Below are 22,270 nucleotides of genomic sequence, written 5' to 3'. Positions count from 1 at the left end.
TGGCTATTTGGTGCCTTTTGTGGTTCCATATAAGTTTTAGGATTGTTCTAGTTCTCTCAAAAATGTTGTTAGTATTTTAATAGAGATTGTATTAAATCTGTAGATTGCTTTTGGTAGAATGGATATTTTAACAATATTGGGTCTAGAGAATGGAATATGTTTCCATTTGTTTGTGTCATCTTCAGTTTTTTCATCAATGTTTTATAGTTTTCAGAGTACAGAGCTTTCACCTCCTTGGTTAAGTTATTCCTAGGTATTTTATTCTTTTCAATGTAATTGTAAATGAAATGATTTTCTTTATTTTTAAGTTTATTTATGTATTTTGAGAGAGTGTGCATGAGTGAGGGTGGGGGCAGAGGGGGAGAGAAAGACAGAATCCCAAACAGTCTCCACACTCAGTGCCGAGACCTATGTGGGGCTCAATCCCACAACCCTGGGATCACAACCTGAGCCGAAATCAAGAGTTGGACGCTCAACTGACTGAGCCACCCAGGCGTCCTTCAAAAAACAGACTCTTAATGCAGAGAACAAACTGGCGGTTGCCAGAGGGGAGGGAGGTGGTGAGGGATGGGGTGAAATAAAGGGGATTAAGAGCACACTTATCATAATGAGCAATGGGAAATGCATAGAACTGATGAATCGCTATATTGTACATCTGAAATATAACACTGTATGTTAATTATACTTGAACAAGATGATGATAATAATAACAGTAACAATAACAGTAATAATGATAGAGGACACTGGAAAGCTTCCTCTCCTTGCCACTCCTTCTTAGTCCTCTGCCACTTCCCCTGCTCTCCAGCAGGCTGCCCCACCACATGGCCGGTTACTTACCTGCATGTCTGAGTTGGTGAAGCTGCAGGCAGACAGGTAGTTGGTATGCATAGCGACTGACTTCTTTTTGGCAGCCATGTTTTCATTTTTGTCAAATGTCAGTGGATACACAGAACACTTATTATCCAAACCACTAGCATGGAAAGAAAGAAGTGTCAAATGCTAATATAAGGCAATAGAATACATGTGTACATTCTCATGCACACGCACTTTTTCAAAATGTTTCCCTCTGGCAGCATCATATATTGTAAACTTACCCCCAACTTTTATTTGGAAGATTTTCAAATGTACAGTAAAATTGAAAGAAAAATAGGACAATGAACACCCAGATCCCCTGACTTATGTTTAGTAACTTTGGTTTTGCCATATTTGTAGGACAAATTCTGAATCATTTGAAGGGAAGTGCAGACGTGACATATTACATCTAAATACTTCAATTTGCAAATATACATCTTCTATAAAACAGAACATTCTCCTAGGTGGCCACTAAATCATTATCACATTTAGAAAACTAACACAAATTCCCTAACACCGTCCAAGAGGCCATCTGTATTCAATCTTCCCCAATTGCCCCCAAGATCCAGGGCCCAAGCAAGGTTCAGATATTGCACGGTTTTTTGTATCTTTTTAAGATCCTTTAATTTTTTAAATGTTTATTTTTGAGAGAGAGAGAGGGAGACAGACAGAGCACAAGCAGGGGAGAGGCAGAGAGAGACGGAGATAGAATTGGAAGCAGGCTCAGGCTCTGAGCTGTCAGCACAGAGCCCAATGCGGGATTTGAACTCATGAGCTGTGAGATTATGACCTGAGCCAAAGTTGGACGCTTAACCTAATGAGCCACCCAGGCACCCCTGAGATCTTTTAATTTAGAACAGACCCTCTACCTCTTTTTTGTTGTTGTTCATGACAAGAGATCTTAGGCCAAGTGTTTTATAGAATGTCACATACAATCTGGACTTGTCACATTGTTTCTTTGCTTTTTTCAAAATTTATTGAGAGAGACAGCCTAAGCGGGGGGAAGGGCAGAGAGAGGGGGACAGAGTATCCAAAGTGGGCTCTGTGCTGACAGGCTGACAGCAGTGAGCCTGATGTGGGGCTCCAACTCACAAACTGCAAGATCATGACCTGAGCTGAAGGCGGATGCTCAACTGACTGAGCCACCCAGGTGCTCCACATTGTTTTTTAATGGCTATTTTCAAGTATAACTTTTTTTTGGCAATAATAGTATAAAGGTGACATTGTGTATTTCTTTCTTACTGCTTCACTTCAGAGGCTTGTGATGCCTCTTGTCTTAAAATTGGTGATGCCAACTTTGATGACTTGGTCAAAGCATTATATCTTTCCATGGTAAATGTGACTTGTTTATAATTAGTAATAGTTTGGGTTTGACACTTCAAGACCATGTGAATATCCTGCTTTCCAACAACCTTTCATGCAAAGGCTTCAGCAAGACTATGCTTGTTTGAATCAAATATTACTTTAGGGGTACAAAAGGGTGACCTCCTGATTTGATCATTCGTAAGAAATGGATTCATTTTTCTCTTCAACTCTGTTATAATCCATTACTATCACTATTCCATGTGATGCTCAAATTGTCCCAAATTTGGACAGTGGGGGCCCCTTCAAGCAGCTCCTGTTTCCTTTTGATAGGACTCCATTGGTCCTTGAATATTTCCTTGCTTTCTGGAACAAGAAAATCCCCAAGGCTCTAAAGAGGCCTTCCTTTCCTGTCCCAGACCTAAATCAGCCTTACTCCAAGGAGCCTTGCTTCCTTTTAGTGGGGAACGATGTTTAGGAGCTCTCTTCTGAGGCCCTGGGGATGCTAGGGTGTCCCTTAACCTTTCCAGCTGCTCAAAGCGGCAGGTGTGGACTTGGGAAGTCTATTACCAGTAATTCATAAGCTTGTGGGTAAGAATGATTTGCAGTTAGGCTGTGCCATTGAACCAGCATGCTGTGGACCATGGGCTTCGCCAGACCTCAGGGTGGAAGGCTTTCTCCCATGCTGAGGCTTCAGAGTAGTTTCTGTAGCTCTGTTGGGATACTTATTATTTTGAGTTATTTGCACTATGAGAAGCAGAGAAGCTTGCAGTGTGATGCATCTGGTGTTGACTCTCTGGTTTAGTATCTAACTCATTTTGTAATCTTGCTTATGTTTGTTAAGGTTCTCTGAGCCTTAGTTTCCTCAACTATAAAATGGAGTTGATGCCACCCACCTTTTACAAGGGGCTGTTGTGAAGAAGCATAAAGAGTTCAGAATGGCTCTAGACATATGATAGAGGCTCAGTAAGTGGTCATAATTGTTAACTTTATATTCTACTTGGTTGGAGGCAGGCACTATGTTTGTTTATTTATTTATTTTGAGAGAGAGAGAGAGAGAGAGAGAGAGAGAGAGAGAGAGAGAGAGAACATGTGGGCAGAGAGAGGGAGAATCCCAAGCAGGCTCTGCATTGTCAGCACAGAGCCCGAGGTCCAGCTCGATCCCAAGAACCGCAAGATCATGACCTCAGCTGAAATCAAGAGTGGGACGTTTAACCGACTGAGCCACCCAGGTGCCCCTATCCTATTCATCTTTAAATTCCCCAGGACACTCAGTCCAGTGCCTTGTGAACAGGTGTTCATATCAAGTGTACATTCCTGAGTGAAGTCTTCTTGGGGATCTGGCTTTCAAATAAAAAAAAAAACTTACATATAAATAAAATCAATTAACACATTTTTTTTTTGAGAAGAGGATTGTGTCAATACTGTTAGAGTTTAGCTTTTAAGTTTGGAAGCAACTAAGAAATAGACCCACAAGTCAGGCAGATGGAGATAAAAATATCCCCATTATTCCCTAAAAAAAAAATTGAGAATGTGGCAGAGATGTGGGTCTGTGTGATCACGGAGTTACAGGGGTGTCACAAAGCCACAGTCGAGAAACATCTCATTAGATCATCACTAGAAAGGCAAGTTAATCGCGGTGGCTCTTGGCAGTTCTAAGGAAGGTCTGAGCAAGGGAGATGGTGCTTTTGTCTACGATGGGGATTCAGTCTCTCAGTTTCATTTTTAATGCTCTCTCCTCATCCAGTGGACCCCATATTTTACATATTTGTTAATATTTCACCAATAGTTACACCTTGAACTACTTCCACTTCTGTTTCATAACAAGGTGCGAGGCAGCCAGTGCAGGTGCTGACCAGCTACCATATGCCAGGGCTGGGAAACAGATGTGACTGAGATTAAGGCACCAGCCATCCCTCCTCTCTGAGCTTTTTCTCTCTGCCACGCTGTCACCACAGATGTGTCCACCTGGGCCTTGTAAAATTGTTCTCTTCCCTGCCTGACCCTCATCCTCATGGACATGTTCCCACTGGGTTCTATTTAGTGAGGGTTCAAATAAGACATATCCGAGAGAATCATTTTCTAAATTACTGTGAAAGACCTTGTTCACTATGTTATTATATTCATTGCATATTGCAGAAGGATCTACCCAACATATTCTTTTTGTAATGCAGAACCAGACAGCTAGTATCTCAGTGTCAAATACTGAGAAATCATGTAACTCACCCAACTCTATGTATCTGCTAACATCAATGCCCAGTTAGAAACATATTACTCCAGGGTTTTTTAAAATGCAGAATATTTATTATTCCTAATGAGAAAGAACTGATCTTACCTAATGAGAGGTTGGCTTTTGCCTTCAGCTACTGGGAGGTCATCTCTGAGTCCCAGGAATGGCTTGTCTGACGGGAGCAGTTCTGGCCAATAGTCTTAACAGTGTGATTTCTGGTGGGGGCTTTAGGAGATGCACTATGACTTCCAATCTCTGTAAGTTCTGACCTCCTCTGGAGGAACTAGAAACTGAAGGTATTAGTCTAAACCTCGAGGACACACTGGAGACTGAGGGTCAGCCACATGGGGAGTATGTGATTGAGCCCCAGTAAAAACTCTGGACACCAGAGGCTCAGAAGAGTTTCCCTGGCTGATAATACTCTGCGTATCATCACACATGGTGGCCAGGAGGAGGTGATGCCATCTGTGACTCCACAGGGAGGGGACACCTGGAAGTTCCAGGTTTGGACCCCTCCTGGACTCTGCCCTATGCACCTCTTTCTTTGGCTCTAATTTGTATCCTTTCATTGTGAGCCTAAGTATAGCACTTCCCAGAGTTCTGTGATTGTTCTAGAAAATTTTCAAACCTGAGAATGGTTGTGGGGACTCTCAAATTTGTGGCTGGTATCTGAAGGGACAGAAGTCTTGTGGGGACTGTGCCTTCTAACTGTCCAGCTGGCTGAACTCCTTTGCACTTACCTGATAGTTTGTGTGTGTGTGTGTGTGTGTGTGTGTGTGTGTGTGTGTGTATGCATACACATATATAATGTTTTATATATATAGCATATAGATAAATTTTTTTATATATATGACATATATAAATACCTACACACACACACACACACACACATATATATATATATATATATAAATCACATATGTATGTGTGTGTCTTTTATTGTGCTTACCTCAAACCATTTCAAGAAGTAAATGGAAATGAATTTTATATAAATATTACCATTCAGTTATAAGATGGAAATACAACTTACTCTTGAATTATTTAAATAATTAGAAAATATGTAATACGTGTGTGTGACCATGGGTTCCAAAGGCACACAGGGTCTTGGCAAATGGAGCGTTAATGGAAAGATGCCCCCAAACAGCCACCCAAAGGGAGGGACATTGGGGATGAGCACTGGTGTGACCCTGGCTGGAGAATGCTCCAAACTTTTTGTTTCAAGGCCAAGGATTTTCACTTTTGAAATAAAACTATTTTCTCCTGATTATAAAAATAACATACACTTATTTTTAAAACTTGAAAATAGAGAAAACTATTTAAAAAAAACCCATAGTCCTATCATCCACAAAGAACTGCTACTGGATTTTCTGGTATAGTTCATCACAGACATGTGATTGACTCTTTCCTAACATGGCTGGGCTCCTACTGTAGAAATACTTTGAATGGTTCCAGAACCGTTTAACACAGGGAAAGGGAATTGGGTTGGTTGCAGTCCTCAGGGCCAACTCTGTTAAACTGAGCTCCAGGAGAATAGGGAATAAAACAGTCTTCCTAGCCACCTGGATGCTCTTTTTTTTTTTTTTTTTTTTTTAAGTTTATTTATTTATTTTGAGAGAAAACCAGTGCGGAAGAGGCAGAGAGAGAGGGGGACAGAGGATCTGAAGCGGGCTCTGTGCTGACAGCAGTGAGCCCAATGTGCGGCTCAAACTCATGAGCCATGAGATCATGACCTGAGCTGAAGTTGAACGCTCAACCAACTAAGCCACCCAGGCTTCCTGAATGCTCTTTTCACTTACTATAATTAAGAAGTTTTCTTTTTGATGGTTGTATAAAATATTTTCTTCAATTCATGTACCACAATTCACTTAACAATTTCCTTTGATGGACATACTGTTCTTCCCTACTTGACCCTACTTTTGCTTTATTTTAAATAACACTACAATAAATATTATCACTCATGTGGCTTTTCTATATTATGGATCATTCCTTTCAAACAAAGTTCTTAGATGTGGCATCATTAGGATCAAAGATTACAAATTCTTGTTTTTTGGTTTTTAACATTTTTTTTTAATGTTTATTTATTTTTGAGAGAGAGACAGAGTGCAAGCAGGGGAGGGGCAGAGAAAGAGGGAGACATAGAGTCCAAAGCAGGCTCCAGGCTCTGAGCTGTCAGCACAGAGCCCAATGCGGGGCTCCAACTCGTGAACTGTGAGATCATGACCTAAGCTGAAGTCGGACGGTCAACCAACTGAGCCACCCAGGTGCCCCAAAGGTTATAAATTTTTCAAGGCTTCTTTCATATTACCAACAAGTTTTCCAAAATGTCTACACCAATTTCTAGTCCCTACCAACAGCATTTGAGAGTAGAGGTGGGCAGGTTTGAAACTTAAATGACTGTCAGTCTGTAGTGAAAATAATTATGAAAGAGATTTTTATAGTTTCTTTTTTGATAAAGTTCAGGGAGGAAGTTAACACATTACTTAACCAGCAAATAACAAAAACAAGTTTTTGTGTGTTTGTTTTTGCCAATCGAATGGTGTTTTATGGCTAACAGGACATCTGAAAAGCTGCTGTGGCCCCTACTCACCCGCATGCAATGGCACATCCTGATGGGGCATATGCACAAGCCATCACCCACGTGCAGGGCATAGTGACCGCGTGCTCCTGAAACACAGTACACAAGGTTCATAGAAGGAACGAGCAGTGTTTCTACACACATGTATTAACCTTTAGTTTTCACAAAATGAAACGATTTAGGTTCCTGCTCAATTCCATTACAGCTTCAAAGAGCAGTGATGTGAGGTGACGATCAGCTGGAGACTGACGAAGAGACTCAGCTCCCCCATAATCAGCTGAACAGTATGTCGTATATTCGGAAAGCTAAAAATCTCAACCAGCAAAACAATACTCTTAATGTTTTACTTACTTCTTAATGGTGTACTCCCTTGTTCTTGTGAATGAATATTGGAGCTCATTTTCTTTGAAAGGTCAGTCTGAATTTCACTGCAGTTATATTCTTCAACCAATTTACTCAAATTCCCCCTATTTTCAAAATCTATTCTTAAATGATTCAACATGTATGTCATATGTGTCTCCTTGTGAGTGTACAACAGCCGCTGGGCCCTGTGGGGCCTGAAACCATTCCTGGGAAGGTGTGAGTGGGGGCAGGTGTGCACAGGGTGATGCTGAGTTGTGCTCACAGATAACACAGAACCCGTAACATGGAAGCTATGAGAACAAGATGTAGCAGTTCCTGCTCCTGGCTCCTGCATTCTCCTGCATGTAGACAGGCAAACAAGAAAGCCACAATTCAAAACCTTCTGAATTTGTGGTCTTATTTCCATGACAGACATAGGCCCTGGTCCTGGTTCCAACACCAGCAAGACGTGCGGCCTCATGTAGCCCTGCAATTTGTCCTCCCTCAGTCTCTCCCCATCTGTGAAGGGAGAGGATGGGACTATATGATTCCTAAAGTACATGTGAGTGCTGGTCTTCTTTCCTGTTTGATCCCGTGTGATTTTGTGGGGGAAACATGGGCCCTGACACTGCCCATGAAAATTCTGTCACTTGAAATCTATAACCTTAAAAAATTTTTTTTAATGTTTATTTTTGAGAAAGAGAGACAGAGAGAGAGAGAGAGAGAGAGAGAGACAGAGCAAAGCAGGAGAAGGGTAGAGAGAGAGGGAGATGCAGAATCCAAAGCAGGCTCCAGGCTCCAGCCGTCAGCACAGAGCCCAAAGCAGGGCTTGAACCCATGAACTGTGAAGATTGTGACCTGAACTGAAGTCAGATGCTTAACCAACTGAGCCACCCAGGTGCCCCAGAATCTACAGCCTTTTAAACGCCAAGAATAATCTGTGCAAATGGTCGCTTTAGGCACAAGGCACCCCAGGCCTCCTTCTTTACAAGTAAAGAAGAACTATGGTCTCTGATGGAGGGGCCACAGAGGCAACACCATGCCCCTTAGAAACCAGGCAGTGTGTGCTCAATGACATTCTAAGGCTTAAACAGAAATAACAAAAACCCACACACTCCTGAAGATGCTAAGGCATGCTGGGAGAAATAGAAGCTTCTGTGGAGGGAGGTGCTGGACAGGAAAGCCCTTTGCAAACTCTTAAGTTGCCATTTTTACTATTTCCCAGGGGCCTGACCATTAGGGACTCTGCTCCAAAAGATGGTTCTGGGGCCCCCCTTGATCAGGTTGTACAGCAACTGCCTACCACAACAGCTACTAAACACATTCAATAGTGCAGAATTCAGATGCTGTTCAGTTTTAGGCAGATCTAGATCTCTGTGTTTTATATAGTGAAAAAGAAGACTTTCTTTATAAGTAAATAACAGAATCAATAGTCATTACTGTAAATGGCAACATGATGCAGGCTTGTAAGCACACCGACACACTGATTTTCGCCTTTCTCTTAAGAGTCTAAATTCAGAGCTGAGCATGCCCAGGCCAGACAGAAGATAGTCAGTTCAACCCCCTGCAGCCACAGCTTCCCTGCCCACTGCCTGCTCATGTCCACAGTGGTACGGAGTCTGGTCAAAGACACAGAGGGGAGAGAAACCTGGGGATTTGGGAACCTCCTACCATCCCTCAGAAGAAAAACAATACATGCCTGTGTGAATGTGACAAGTTTTCCAAGCCAGGCCCTTTCCCGTTTTACTGCTAGCACCCCATCTGGTGGCTCTCCATGCTCCAGCCTCAATGAGGGGTGTTAGCTCTCCAGAGGAATGGATTTTGCTGTGGGCTGCTGAGCTGTCCGAATACAGATGGGCTTTTGTGGGGTTTCCATCCCCAGAAAGGCACCCGAGAAGAAGGATGACTGTGACTGGGGGTGTCTGGAGGGGATGAGGACCCAGGACTGTGGTTCTGAGGTGCTGTTCAACATGCCAGCGACAACATCTTACCTTGTTAGTAGTGAAGGAATCCCACACGATCACCTTCCCATCCTGGAAGGAAAAGAGTAAATAGCTCAGGAGTTGTCAGCCAGTCCTTACAGGGAAGTACCGAGAATTGTTCATAAAAGCTGTGTCTGGCGGGACAGTGTGCAGGAGAAAGCCAGAGTGAGTATCTGGGTAATAAGATCTATCCTTGAACAAAAGGGGAGCGAATATGGGGCTCAACTGTCCAGCCTGATTAAAGGCTCAGTTCTCAACGTTATACTCCTTGTACAGATACAAAGACAAAAGCAATGCTCGGAGACTTCTGTTATACTATTTAGAAACCAAGCACAAACTGTTGGTACATGGCCATCATGCACCATACCCTGTCAGAAAGCAATACAGGCGTAAGACAAACCTGAAACGACCTCTAGGTACCTGACAGGCAATGAATGGACTATTGCTTTCTCCCTCACCACCTCCACTAGCCATCCTGGCTCCTGTGTGCTGTGCTCCCTGTAGGGACGGGTCAGAGCCCCACCCTCATTCCTGACCCACTTCTCGGAGCTGCGCTGGCCTGAGATCAGTGTAACGTTGCCACTCTGACATGTTGCACCTATGCTGAGAACAAGTCCATCATGGTGGGGATCCCCTGTGGGCAGCTGTTCTGCAAAGAGAGCACTCCCTGTCAGGGTGTGTTCTGGGCTGGGGCCAAGTTCACTGTCACCACTGCTGCAGCCCACACTGGGGCTGTGGGGAGTCACCATTAGGTCATCTATTTGTCATACAAACCCACTGGGGATAGACCACATAAGCCCTGGTCCCTACAATGCAGTCACCGGCCCAGCATCTGGTGTGTGGCTCCTCTGGGCCCCCAGGCTCTGCCCAACAGCGAAGAGGACGGCTGTGCTGACTCCTTCAGCACATGGGTCCCCCACACACCCTCTGGGATGGCGAGTCTGCAGCATCCACGGCAGGCTTGGTTTTTGCAATCATTCAAGCCATTTGGAGCCAAATCTGACGAATGAGGCGAGGGCGGGGGAAGAGATGCTGCTTAGGGGCACAGGTAAGGTCTGATTATCCAAAGTGACACTGCTTTGGATTCTGTGTCTCCTTCTCTCTCTCTGCCTGTCCCCCACTCACACTCTGTGTGTCTCTCTCAAAAATAAATAAAAACATTAAAAACATACACGTGTTCTAAATAATCCACACACTCTAACATCTATGTCAGGTTGTATTTGACAAGAACAGGTCATAATTAATCTCCTATATTACCTACAAGTCTAGTATGTCATGTACTTGCTTTCTTTTACATTCATAAAAAAAGTTATCCCTTAAGTTTTCTACCACATTTTAAAAAAACGCTGAAAAAGAGAACAAAGAAATTGTTTTACTTCCACCATTCAGTCCCAGCCATTACTATTTTGGAGCATTCTTTCTTGACTTTTTTTTTTTTTTTAACAAAGTGGTTATCAAGATATATGTTGCTACCTAGCCTTTTTGATGCTTTGTATGATCTACTGGAAGATTTCCATATTCCTGCTGCGTGTGGCCAAAGTGCCCAGAAACAAGGTCAAAGTAGGCATTTTGGGACCTTTCAAAACTCCTAAGCACATTGGTTCTTCTAGTCTGACTTCTCTGACTAAACCCCTGAGCACAACGTATGGGGTAGATTAGGTAACAGAGCAGAGAAGAGATAAGGGGCTCCAGACCTTGGGGTCCTCCACACCTGTAGCTCCACATGCTGCATGGGGCCGGCGGGGGTGGGGGGAGCGTTTGGACGGACTCAGTGTATTCTCCAAATTGGCGTTCCCTTCGGTGGCTTCCTCCACCTCACTGCCTGCCTGCCTGTCCCCACCACCCACCTACTATGTGCTCTGGAGAGAAAAAGGAACCCAAGAGGCTAAAATCAGTCATAAAACCAAATGCGGGCTGCTCCACAAGCACGGATTTATACACCAGGGGACCACATACCTAGAGAGACAGCCTCCACCCTAAACCCGAACCCACGCAGTCAGGCTGATTAATCTCCTGCCTTCAAGGGAACAGGGCTGCTCTGAGTCACTCTGTCTGCTCCAGAACATTCCTGCTGTTTCCAGCTTCCTCCCACACCCACCCGGCTTCTAGTTTCTCTGCAGCAGAGGTGGATGGATGGAGCACGTCAGCAGTGTACCTCCTCCCTAAGGACAGTATTTGAGTGACAGAGAATCCAACATATATTACACTTCTAGGGGTAAAAAAAAAAGTCAAAAAGGCTAGGTAGCAACATGTATATCTTGATAACCACTTTGTGAAAAAAAGTTGAGAAAGAAATGCTCTAAAATAGTAATAATGGCTGGGACTGGGTGGTGGAAGTAAAACCTTTTCTTTGTTCTCTTTTTCAGCGTTTTTAAAAATGTGGTAGAATACTTAAGGGATAACTTTTTTTGTGAACGTAAAAGAAAGCAAGTACGTGACATACTAGACCTGTAGGTAATATAGATTCATTACGACCTGTTCTTATCAAATACAACCTGACATAGATGTTAGAGTGTGTGGATTATTTAGAACATGTATATGTTTTTATTTTTTTTCAACGTTTTTTTATTTATTTTTGGGACAGAGAGAGACAGAGCGTGAACGGGGGAGGGGCAGAGAGAGAGGGAGACGCAGAATCGGAAACAGGCTCCAGGCTCCGAGCCATCAGCCCAGAGCCTGACGCGGGGCTCGAACTCACGGACCGCGAGATCGTGACCTGGCTGAAGTCGGACGCTTAACCGACTGCGCCACCCAGGCGCCCCAAGAACATGTATATGTTTTTAATGTTTTATTTATTTTTGAGAGAGACAGACAGACAGAGTGTGAGTGGGGAGGGGCAGAGAGAGAGAGAGAAGAAGACACAGAATCCAAGGCAGGTTCCAGGTTGTGAGCTATCAGCACAGCCTCCCAAAGCCGGGCTTGAAATCACGGATGGCAAGATTGTGACCTGAGCCGAAGTTGGACACAACCGACTGAGCCACCCAGGCACCCCTAGAATATGTATAGTTTTTATACTTAAAAGGGCAATTAAAAAAACCCCCAAATTGTCCTTTGGAAAAGCTGGGCTGAAGGCAGGGATAGGGAGAAGCCCAAACTGGCCATAAAAATAAATGACTTCAGTTTACAGTTTTATATTCAATGCGTGTTACATCAAAATAGACATAAAAAGTACCAGGCAGTGATAAGCAGCCTCCTGATAGTCATACTTTTGTATAGGTCCCTCCCGCATTATATTAGGGTTGGTCCGTGTGACCACTGGAATATAGCAGAAGTGATGGAAAGTCACTTTTGAGGCCAGCTCATAAAAGACAGCATGGCTTCTGCCCCATCTCCCTCTAGCACTCTGGGGAACGCCAGCTACTGTGTTGTACGCAGCCCTATGGAAAGTTCCATATGGTGAGGAACTAGGGCGTCCAGCCAATGAGCCATTTTGGAAGGGAATTTCTGCCTCAGTGGAGCTGTGCCACGATCACAGCCCTGACAAGCATCTTGACTGTGACCTCATCAGAGATCCTGAGCCAGAACCACCCAGATAAGCTGCTCCAGATTCCTGACTCTCAGAAACCATAATAAATATTTGTTTTAAGTTGCTAAATTTGGGGGTAACTTGTTATACAGCACTAGATAACACTAATACATAAGATATAAAATAAACTATGTCAATGAGATAGAATGAATGAAAAAAATATCCTTTCCAAAAATGTATCTTAAATTTGTTCTTTAGGGGTGCCTGGGTGGCTCGGTCAGTTAAGCGTCCGACTTCGGCTCAGGTCATCATCTCATGGTTCATGAGTTCAAGCCCCGCATCGGGCTCTGTGCTGACAGCTCAGAGCCTAGAGCCTGCTTCAGATTCTGTGTCTCCCTCTCTCTCTGCCCCTCCCCGAGTCGTTCTCTCTCTCTCTCTTTCTCTCTCTCAGATGAAGAAACATTAAAAAAAAATTGTCCTTTAGGGCATAGAAATTGCTGAACTCTTAAAGTGAAAGAACCCATAAGCACTTATGTCCCCAACTTGAGGGGAAAAAAACCCTCTATCTAAAAAAGGGTTTCATTTACAAATGAGACCCTGAAATATGCTCAGGAAGAAACAATTTTGAGTGGTTTGTCAAATACAGTTCATGTCTCAGTTATTACCAATTCCAAATCTACCCAAATGAATGGCATTCTACAGTATGCAAGAGAATTCTTAACTATGCTAACTCATGTCCTGCGGAGAATAAACGGAGTCCTAGAGATCAGGAAGGGTTTCTTGAAAAGGAAAGCTCTCTTCTTTTGCTATAAAGTCAGACGCATGCTCACCATCAAATAGCAGGTGCCACGTACCTGGGATGAGCTCACGATCCTTCTCTTATCTTTGCACCAGTCCATGCAGAGAACTTTGTTCCCATGGCCTTTGAGGGTCCTTCTGGTCTTCATGACAAACTGCCCCAGGGCCTCCACCCGCTCCGCAACCTGGTGTACTAGAAGGACAGGCAACAATCAGTTCTGTTACCCAGGACCAGATTCTGAGCCATATGCTGGCAAAGGGATGACACTGGTCTTTCTCTGTGGCCACAGCTTGATTCTCCTGTTCTTTACTATAATGCCTTCACAACGCTCTCTTTTGAGCTCAGTGGAGGGTAGAGACAACACTGTTGTTCTGTCTTTGTGTTTAATACCCTACATTTTTCAAAGCATTTCCATCTCTGTGTGCTGAGGGATCAACAAGACTGCCTCATATCTACAGACTATATACCTTCTACTATACATAATTCTCCCACTGAAGGGTGACAGCTCTGCGAGGTAGGCAGGGCAGCATCAGAATGAGATCACTGTCCCCCTTTAACAGGTGAGGAGACTGAGGCTTACAAGGGTTCTTTGGCTAAGTTCATACAACTAACTGGGAGTGACTCTGGGGTTTCCGGTTCTTTCACCTACCTTTCCAGTCACAAGGAAAAGTGACTTTACAAAAACTGTCCTATGAGGTGCCAGTAGGCACCGTGACTCCTAAATGACCACCCCCCCTCCCCCTCTTGCCTAGCACAGGCCTGGGATGTGTGGGTGCTCCATTCATGTGCTGCAGGCAAGAATGAATAAGGGAGCCACCGGTACAGCCATGGGTTTACTGAAAACTTGCAGTGTCAGTAGAGAGCAATATTCTAGAAGTCTGAACACATGACCTAGAGAAGGAACCAACACAAGGGAGGAGCTTCAAAAAGGAATCTCTCAGGTGCTGGGACCGTGGCCTCTTTCTTGAAGCAAATAGAGCTTTCAAGGCGCTTATCTCAGAGGCTATCACTGTGGGGTGTCACTAGGAGCCAAGTTCCCACAAAGGTACCATCTAGTCCAGGCCCTGCATCCAGAGGTGAGGAAACTGAGGATGGGGGATCCCATGGCTTCTCCCCCTTGTGCAGTGCCACTGCCCTTGTGGTTGGAGGCTGTGCCAGAAGGAAAACTGGGGCTCCTGACCCCCTCTCCACTTCTCCTTCCTCCAAACCTCCCAGCAGGGCATTTCCCCAGGCAGGTGAGAAGCAGGGAAGGGGGCATTTGAGGCAAGGGATGGCCCGAGGAAAGGTGTGGTGTCTTAGCATAGCAGAGTGACGTGGGTGATGTGAGGCCAGGGGGCTGGCCCTCTTCCTTCCCAGGAGCTGCTAGAACTTGAGGGGGAAATGCCACCTCCTTGTGGGAAACCCGGGCAGGGAGGGCCAGACTGGACTGTAGTTCAAGCAGTGACAACAGAGCCCTTCTCAGAAACCCACCCTCCCTGGCTGGCTCTCCCTTCCTTCTCTCTAAACACTGCACTGTGTATCTCCTAAAAACAAGGCACTTTCTTACATAACCACAGTATATTATCAAAGTCAGAAAAGTAACACTGAAACAATACTACATCTGATGTATGGACCTTACTGAGAGACTCTCCATTGTCTCAATAATAACTTTACTGCAGAAGAAAACCCAAGATCATGTGCTGTACTCAGATGTCATGTTTCTTTAGTCTCCTGACTTACTTTCCCAGTTTGGGCTTGTCTCCTGCTTCCTCAAGATTAGATTCCGGTAATATGTGTCTGGCAGGAACACCAGAGACTGAGGAGCTCCTGCCGGTGTGCCTGGTCAGGAGGCACCTGTTGTCCATTAGTTCACCATCACCAGCACTGTTCACGCTGACCATTTGGTTAAGATGGTGTCTGCCAGTTTCTTCACTGGAAAGTTACCATTTTGCCTTTTATCATGAAGAAGCATCCTGTGGAGATGTACTTTGAGACTATATAAATACCCAGTCACTCTTCAAACTCTAGTTTTAACATCTGTTAATGATTCTTGCCTGAATGGTTTATTACGATAGTTCGCAAGGTTTTCCTAATTCCATCATTCCTTCTGTTTTTTGTTTTTTTTAGTTGGCTTTCTAATAAAAGGAGTTTTCCCTCCCCTCCAATGTATTTATTCACCCATGTATATTAGATGGACTCATGGATTCTTACTGTAAGAATTATTTATTTTGATGCTCATCCAGTGCCTGATTTGCTCAGAAGGGGCCCCATCAAGCAAGCTCCCATGACCTTCCAACACGTCCCCAACATTCCCTGAGCACTTTTTTTTTTTTTAATATATGAAATTTATTGTCAAATTGGTTTCCATACAACACCCAGTGCTCATCCCAACAGGTGCCCTCCTCAATGCCCATCACCCATCCTCCCTTCCCTCCCACCCCCATCAGCCCTCGGTTTGTTCTCAGTTTTTATTTTTTATTTTTTATTTTTTTAAATTTTTTTTTCAACGTTTTTTTATTTTTATTTTTGGGACAGAGAGAGACAGAGCATGAACAGGGGAGGGGCAGAGAGAGAGGGAGACACAGAATCGGAAACAGGCTCCAGGCTCCGAGCCATCAGCCCAGAGCCTGATGTGGGGTTCGAACTCATGGACCGGACCGCGAGATCGTGACCTGGCTGAAGTCGGACACTTAACCGACTGCGCCACCCAGGCGCCCCTGTTCTCAGTTTTTAAAAGTCTCTTATGCTTTGGCTCTCTCCTACTGTAACCTCTTTTTTTTTTTTCCCCTGAGCACTTCTTATTACAGACTCAGGTTCTTTCCCTGCTCTGGCCTTGGAATCAGCCACTTCTCCAAGAAGTCTTGGTTTCATGTAGTTGCCCCATTTCTTTGTGATAAAAGAACAAACGTGTGAACAAGTTAAAAGTCTCTGTGAAAACTCAGACTATAAAAAATACTGGTTTAACTATAAAACTACATGAGAAGCACCTGGCTGGCTCAGTCGGTGGAGCGGGCCACTCTTGATGTAAGCTAGAGCCCTACATTAGGTGGAGAGATTACCTAAAAATAAAATCTTAAAAAAAAGTATACCTGAATATACAATTATTATGCTATAACTTCTGCTGAGACACTGCATTCTTTATTGCCACAAACAGCACATTAGTTTTTTACTGATGCATTCTTTAAAACATATTGTTTAATATGTTTAAAAACAGAGTGAATTTTCTAAATTCTTACAGGCCTTTGACATGTCTGTACCAGCTCAGAGTTGTGAGTATAGATTATTTAGTGTTTTACTTTGACACTTCACATCGATATTCTTGCTGTTTTCCTCACTGTGCATTAGGAAGACCACAGCTATTTAATGGCCCTCTCACAAAAATAAAAAAAAAATTAATTAAAAAGATGGCTCACCCCACCCATATAGGGCCCTTCTTACATAATGGGAATCTGACCACATCCCAGCTATTAATTATTTTTTCTCATTGCATTTTTCCATCCCATACCCACTCATCCTGTTTCTATCTGGCAAATCTCACATCTGTTAAAGAGTTACAGCTTTTCAAATGACATCTCCAGAGCCCCTACTGTGTGCCAAGAACTATGCCGGATGCATGGGTACAGAAAAGAATAAGACAGTCCCTGCTCTTATGGAGCTCACAGTGTGCAGGGGGAAGACAGGCCTGCACACATATCACCACGGCAGTGTGGTCACAGAGGTGTCGGGGAGCCGAGGGTAACATGGCTGACTGCTGGCAGGTGTGCCATCAGAAGGAGATGTCACAGGTACCTGGTTTTGAAGGATCCATAAGAGTTGGGGTAAGGAAAGGGAAGGGAGGAAGCTAGCTTCTTTATATCTGTTTCTCATTCAGTAAAATGGAAGACAGTGAACTAATCCACGGGGGTGTTCTGAGTTTTAATGGGGGAAGTGAACTAAAGTGCCTAATAGGTGTCTGGCAGGCCAGAAACCAAAGATGGAGAGTCAGGGTACTAGGGGCTGGGGACTTGAAAAGTGGAAACAACATAACCTGGAGGAGGTGGGGGGGCTTCTGAAATGGAAGGGCCACAGAGACTTTCACGTTTGGGATAAGAAAGAATGAGAGAGTGAAAAGAGGAGGTTAGGGATAGGGAGAAGGTTTTTTCTTGATTTATTTTAATATAATTATAGAAGAGAATGCACACCCATTGAAAGTAACCAGAAAATAGAAACACGATCACTTACAGTCCTGCCTAGCCTGACCATTCTAAACATGTGGTCTATATCCTTCCAAGCCTTTTCTCTGCACACGTGTACACATGAGTGTGTGTGTGCAGACTACACTTCACATACAATTTTGGGGACGAGTTTTTTCATTTATGGTTGTCTATGTCAAATATAATTATCTGTCACTTTAAATGACTACATGACATTCCACTGAATATACCACAACGCTAAAATTCCCTACTGGAAGACACTTTGTTCTAGGGCTGCCTGGATACCTTTGCATTGCATTAATTACCTCCTTAGATAAATGCCAATTCATAGCATTGCTGAGTCAAAGGTATAACACATTTTTAGAGGATTTCAATGCATACTGCCAATATCTACCATTTTGTGCACATTTCCTGGGGGACAGGCACTGGGCTGAGGGCCTTACACACAGCCTGAGGACCCAGGCTAACCCTTATTTCTACAAAGAAGGAAGGGGAAGCTCAGAGAGGCTAAGGACGTCATGTACAAGCATTCAGACCCCTATGAACAGAAAACACCTCCTGTAGTGGCATAAGTTCTGGGCACGTGGCTCTAATACTGTAGAAAATCAAGGCCAAAGTGAGGTGGTGACACTGGCTTCTTAGTCTAGGAGACACCCCCAACTTGGATCCCTCTACTTCCTGATGTAACTAGAGCAACGGATCCACGTTAGGGACTCTAGTCCGGGAATCAAGAAGTGCATCCTCATCCTGGCTCTGGGAGACTGATGCAAATTTAGAAACAGAAGAGAACTTAGGAACTCAACAAGTCAGGCTGAGCACCAATCCCGGGCACCCTGAGGTTTGGCAAGTGCATGAAGCAGGGGTTTTCAGCTGCCATCAGCTCCTCTTCCCGTCAGCCTCTACCTTCCCTCACAGACAAAAACCTTACTAGAAGCCCAAGGCAGAAAGTAGCCAGAGCTGAGCTGAGCTGAGCTGGTGAATGGGGGAGGGAGGATGCCAGGCTCAGGAGCATTTGTACTCAGCACACTTCTCGCCCACTGGCCCCCAAGGTAAGTGAGTTGCCCTGATCCACTCACTTCTCAGAAAAGGAAAGTGAGGCCTGAGGGAAAGGCACAATTTATAAATTAGTGGAAACAAATGTCTCCTCTGAGCCTGTGCCCTCCTCTGTAAAACGAGGGTGGTAAGAGTTTATCTGGATGGGGCCCTGGAAATAATCTGTAATTCTGGTTTCAAGCAAAGATGAATTTTTCATGAAGATGTGGCTTCCTGTCAACTTTCAGGGAATATTTTGCTATTTATTTTATAATCTGTCGCACATGTGAACCTAAAGTAAAATGTATAGTGTGCAAGTCTGTTCATGAAAATCCAAACAACATAAATTCGTAAAGTGAAAACATGCATCAGGGTCCTTTTCATCATTCCAAAAGGCCATGAAAAAAGCGACCCAAGCACAGACAAGATCTAAAGTTTTCCTGAACATGAACATTGTGGAAATGACTGGTAATACATTAGATAAGTTCAAAGACAAGTGAGACATCTTCAGTAGAAAAACAGAACCATTTAAAAAATGATCTTGAACCACTTTCCAAATTTGGCACCAATATACAGTCTTTTGATGGCCACGATTTGGTAGAAGATCTAAGGAATCAAAGATGAAAAATTATCTGGGGTGCCTGGGTGGCTTAGTCAGTTAAGTGTCTGACTTCAGCTCTGGTCCTGATCTTGCGGTTCATGGGTTCAGCTCAGCGTCGGGCTCTGTGCTGACAGCTTAGAGCCTGGGGCCTGCTTTGGATTCTGTGTCTTCTCCTCTCTCTCTCTGTCTCTCCCCTGCTCACAATCTGTCTCTCTGTCTCTCAAAAATGAATAAATTAAAAAAAATTTTTTTTTAAAAATGAAAAATTATCCAAAGCTAATTCTAAAAAACTCATTATGCAACCCAAGTGTCCATCGATAGATGAATGGATAAATATGTGGTGTATCTATACACCCACACACAATGAAACACTTCTCATAAAAAAGGGTGATATCATTTACAACATGGATGGACCTAGAGAGTGTTATGCTAAGTGAGGTAAGTCAGAGACATAAAGACAAATACCCTATAATTTCAGTTATATGTGGAATTTAAGAAACAAAACAAACAAATGAAAAGCAGAAGTAGACCCATAAATACAGAGAACAGATTGATGGTTGCCAGAGGGGAGGTGAGTGGGGGGATGGGCAAAGTGGGTGAAGAGGAGTGAGAAGCACAGGCTTCCAGGTATGGAATGAGTAAGTCATGGGGATAAAGGGGGATAAGAGCATAGGGAACATAGTCGATGATATCGTAATACCATTGTATGGTGACAGATGGTCACACAATTGCGGTGAGCACAGCATAACCTATAGAGTTGTAGAATCACTATGTTGTACACCTGAAACCAATGTAACACTGTGTGTCAACTATATTTCAATTAAAAAACAATACAGGTAAAACAATTTAAAAAAGCATTCCACCTGAATTTACCTCAGGATCGAATGAGGTGGGATATAAACAAAATCCTTAAACACTGGGATGGTAGGAAAATATCTGCAATCACATTTCCTCACTTGTGCTTGAGATTTTGGAATTGCTCCAAAACATCCATTAGCTACACACAGAAAAAAACCTCCCCAGAATTCCCTAATTAGAAACTGGAAAGTCTAAGCTATGGCACCATCTTTCAGATGGAGTCCTACATGGTTCCGTACAATTATTTCAAAATATTTACATTAAAAATAACATTAAAATGACATGGGGGGCATTTTAATCCATTGTGTTAGATTAAAACTAGGCTCAAACTCTAAATCTAGTACAATCCCAAATATGCTCACAAATATATAGGCAAGCATAAAATCATAAGCTATGAAATACACCAAAATGTTATAAGTGGCTGTCTCTGGATGGTGGGGTTATAAATGGCTTGTTGTCTTCTATATTTCTAAATATGTGGCAGTGGGCATTCGTTTATTACGATGGTACCCTGGAGACACTTATGTTAGCTAGCTTGTGTGCAATTAGGAACGCAGAGCCAAAGCAAAGGGAGACGCAATGAAAGCCTCTCATGGCTGCGGGCAGTGGGTGGAAGAGCAGCAGGGAGAGGATTAGCTTGAAACTCACTTCTAGCCTCAGGACACAGTAGTTTTCCTTAGAACGTGGAAAAAGTCAGCCAACACATTTGTTTCAGACTAATCCAGAAATTTAGTTTTCCTAGATTTCTCCCTACACCATAAAATCAGAAGAGTCCAAGGCTCCAGCCATAATAATAATCTTTGACAGTAAAGCCTTTCACAAAGTTACATTTAGAACAGATAGAAAAGTGAGTAGCATCTGATGATAAGTCCTAAGATTTGCCCAAATGTCATCTGGATTTGTATTCAAAGAAATTACAGAAATCTTTGAGTTGTTCGTTCCTAGACAAGATGAGAATCCGCGACCAAGGAAGCTGGGAATCTGGAAGAAGCCCCCCTCAGCCCCAGGAGGCTGCCGGGACAGGGTAGCTGAAATAAACACAGCATGCCTCCTGCTCTGCTTGCAGCCTCTTTTCCAGATCATTCTTCAGTTTAATTTCAAGTTAAGGACTCTTTAAAGTTGAACTCTCTTTTCTTTTTCTTGATGTTGACTCCTGTTCCAGTACTCATTTTTTATTATACACACAGTAAATGCACAGATGGGTATAAAGTGAAAAATACCTCTACTTCCCTTCCTCCCCTGGCCTTCTCTAGAGATAACAGTTTCTTGTGTAACCTGCCACAAAGTCAACGCATAACACAAGCATCTCTTGTTTAAGCTAATGAGATCATGTTATATATACTGTTTACGACTTTTTAAAATTGAATACTGAAACCTTTTCATACATGCATATTTTTTCCTCAAAAAAATTTTTTTTAATGTTTATTTATTTTTGAGAGAGAGAGACAGAGTTGTCAGCAGGGGAGGGGCAGAGAGAGAGGGACACACAGAATCCAAAGCAGGCACCAGGCTCTGAGCTGTCAGCACAGAGCCAGACACAGGGCTTGAACCCACGGACTGCAAGATCATGACCTGAGCCAAAGTCAGATGCTTAACTGACTGAGCCATCTAGGTGCCTGCCCCGCCCCCACCGCTTTTTGTGTGTGTGTGTGTGTCTTTTTAATGTAAATCACAACTGTCTGAGTGATGGCCTGGCAGGGTGAGGAGGAGAGCTATACCTAGGAGCCTGAACCCTGGCGTCTGCTCCCCATTCTCCCTTAGAGTAGCTGCAGAACCTTAGGGCAGCTAAAGGAATATAATCCTTCCCTGGATCTCAGTGGTCTCATCCATACAGGTGACAGGGAGGAGAAGAAAACTTTTTGTGCCTTTAGGACTGAGGCTGAAGCAGGTGACCCTTCTAGTTTTGAGAGTTGTGTGGTAAGACCTCCAAAGATGTCTATGTCCTAATCCATGGAACCTGTGACTATGTTACCTTACATGGCAGAAGGGGTTCTGAGATGTGATTAAGGATCTTGAGAGAGGATGATTATCCCAGTTTATATAGGTGGGCCCACTGTAA

At 43.6% G+C, this 22,270-nt stretch overlaps 1 protein-coding gene across 4 annotated transcripts in view; it reads right to left on the bottom strand.

Annotated features, from left to right (window-relative positions):
* Positions 1–22,270, bottom strand: part of GNB5 (G protein subunit beta 5) — a 59,964-nt gene that overhangs the window by 24,265 nt on the left and 13,429 nt on the right. For all 4 annotated transcript variants that reach the window (XM_058737706.1, XM_058737709.1, XM_058737708.1 and 1 more), the window contains 4 exons: positions 13,604–13,740; positions 9,293–9,334; positions 6,972–7,048; positions 838–970 (listed from right to left, as the gene is read on the bottom strand). In XM_058737706.1, coding sequence (XP_058593689.1) covers positions 838–970; positions 6,972–7,048; positions 9,293–9,334; positions 13,604–13,740 — 389 coding nt within the window. The remainder of the gene's footprint in view (positions 1–837; positions 971–6,971; positions 7,049–9,292; positions 9,335–13,603; positions 13,741–22,270) is intronic.

Source organism: Neofelis nebulosa, chromosome 7 (genome assembly GCF_028018385.1).
Source record: "Neofelis nebulosa isolate mNeoNeb1 chromosome 7, mNeoNeb1.pri, whole genome shotgun sequence".
In the NCBI taxonomy this organism is placed as follows: domain Eukaryota; kingdom Metazoa; phylum Chordata; class Mammalia; order Carnivora; family Felidae; genus Neofelis; species Neofelis nebulosa.
The sequence above is the reverse complement of the archived record's forward strand: the minus strand, read 5'-3'. Positions and strand labels throughout refer to the sequence as shown.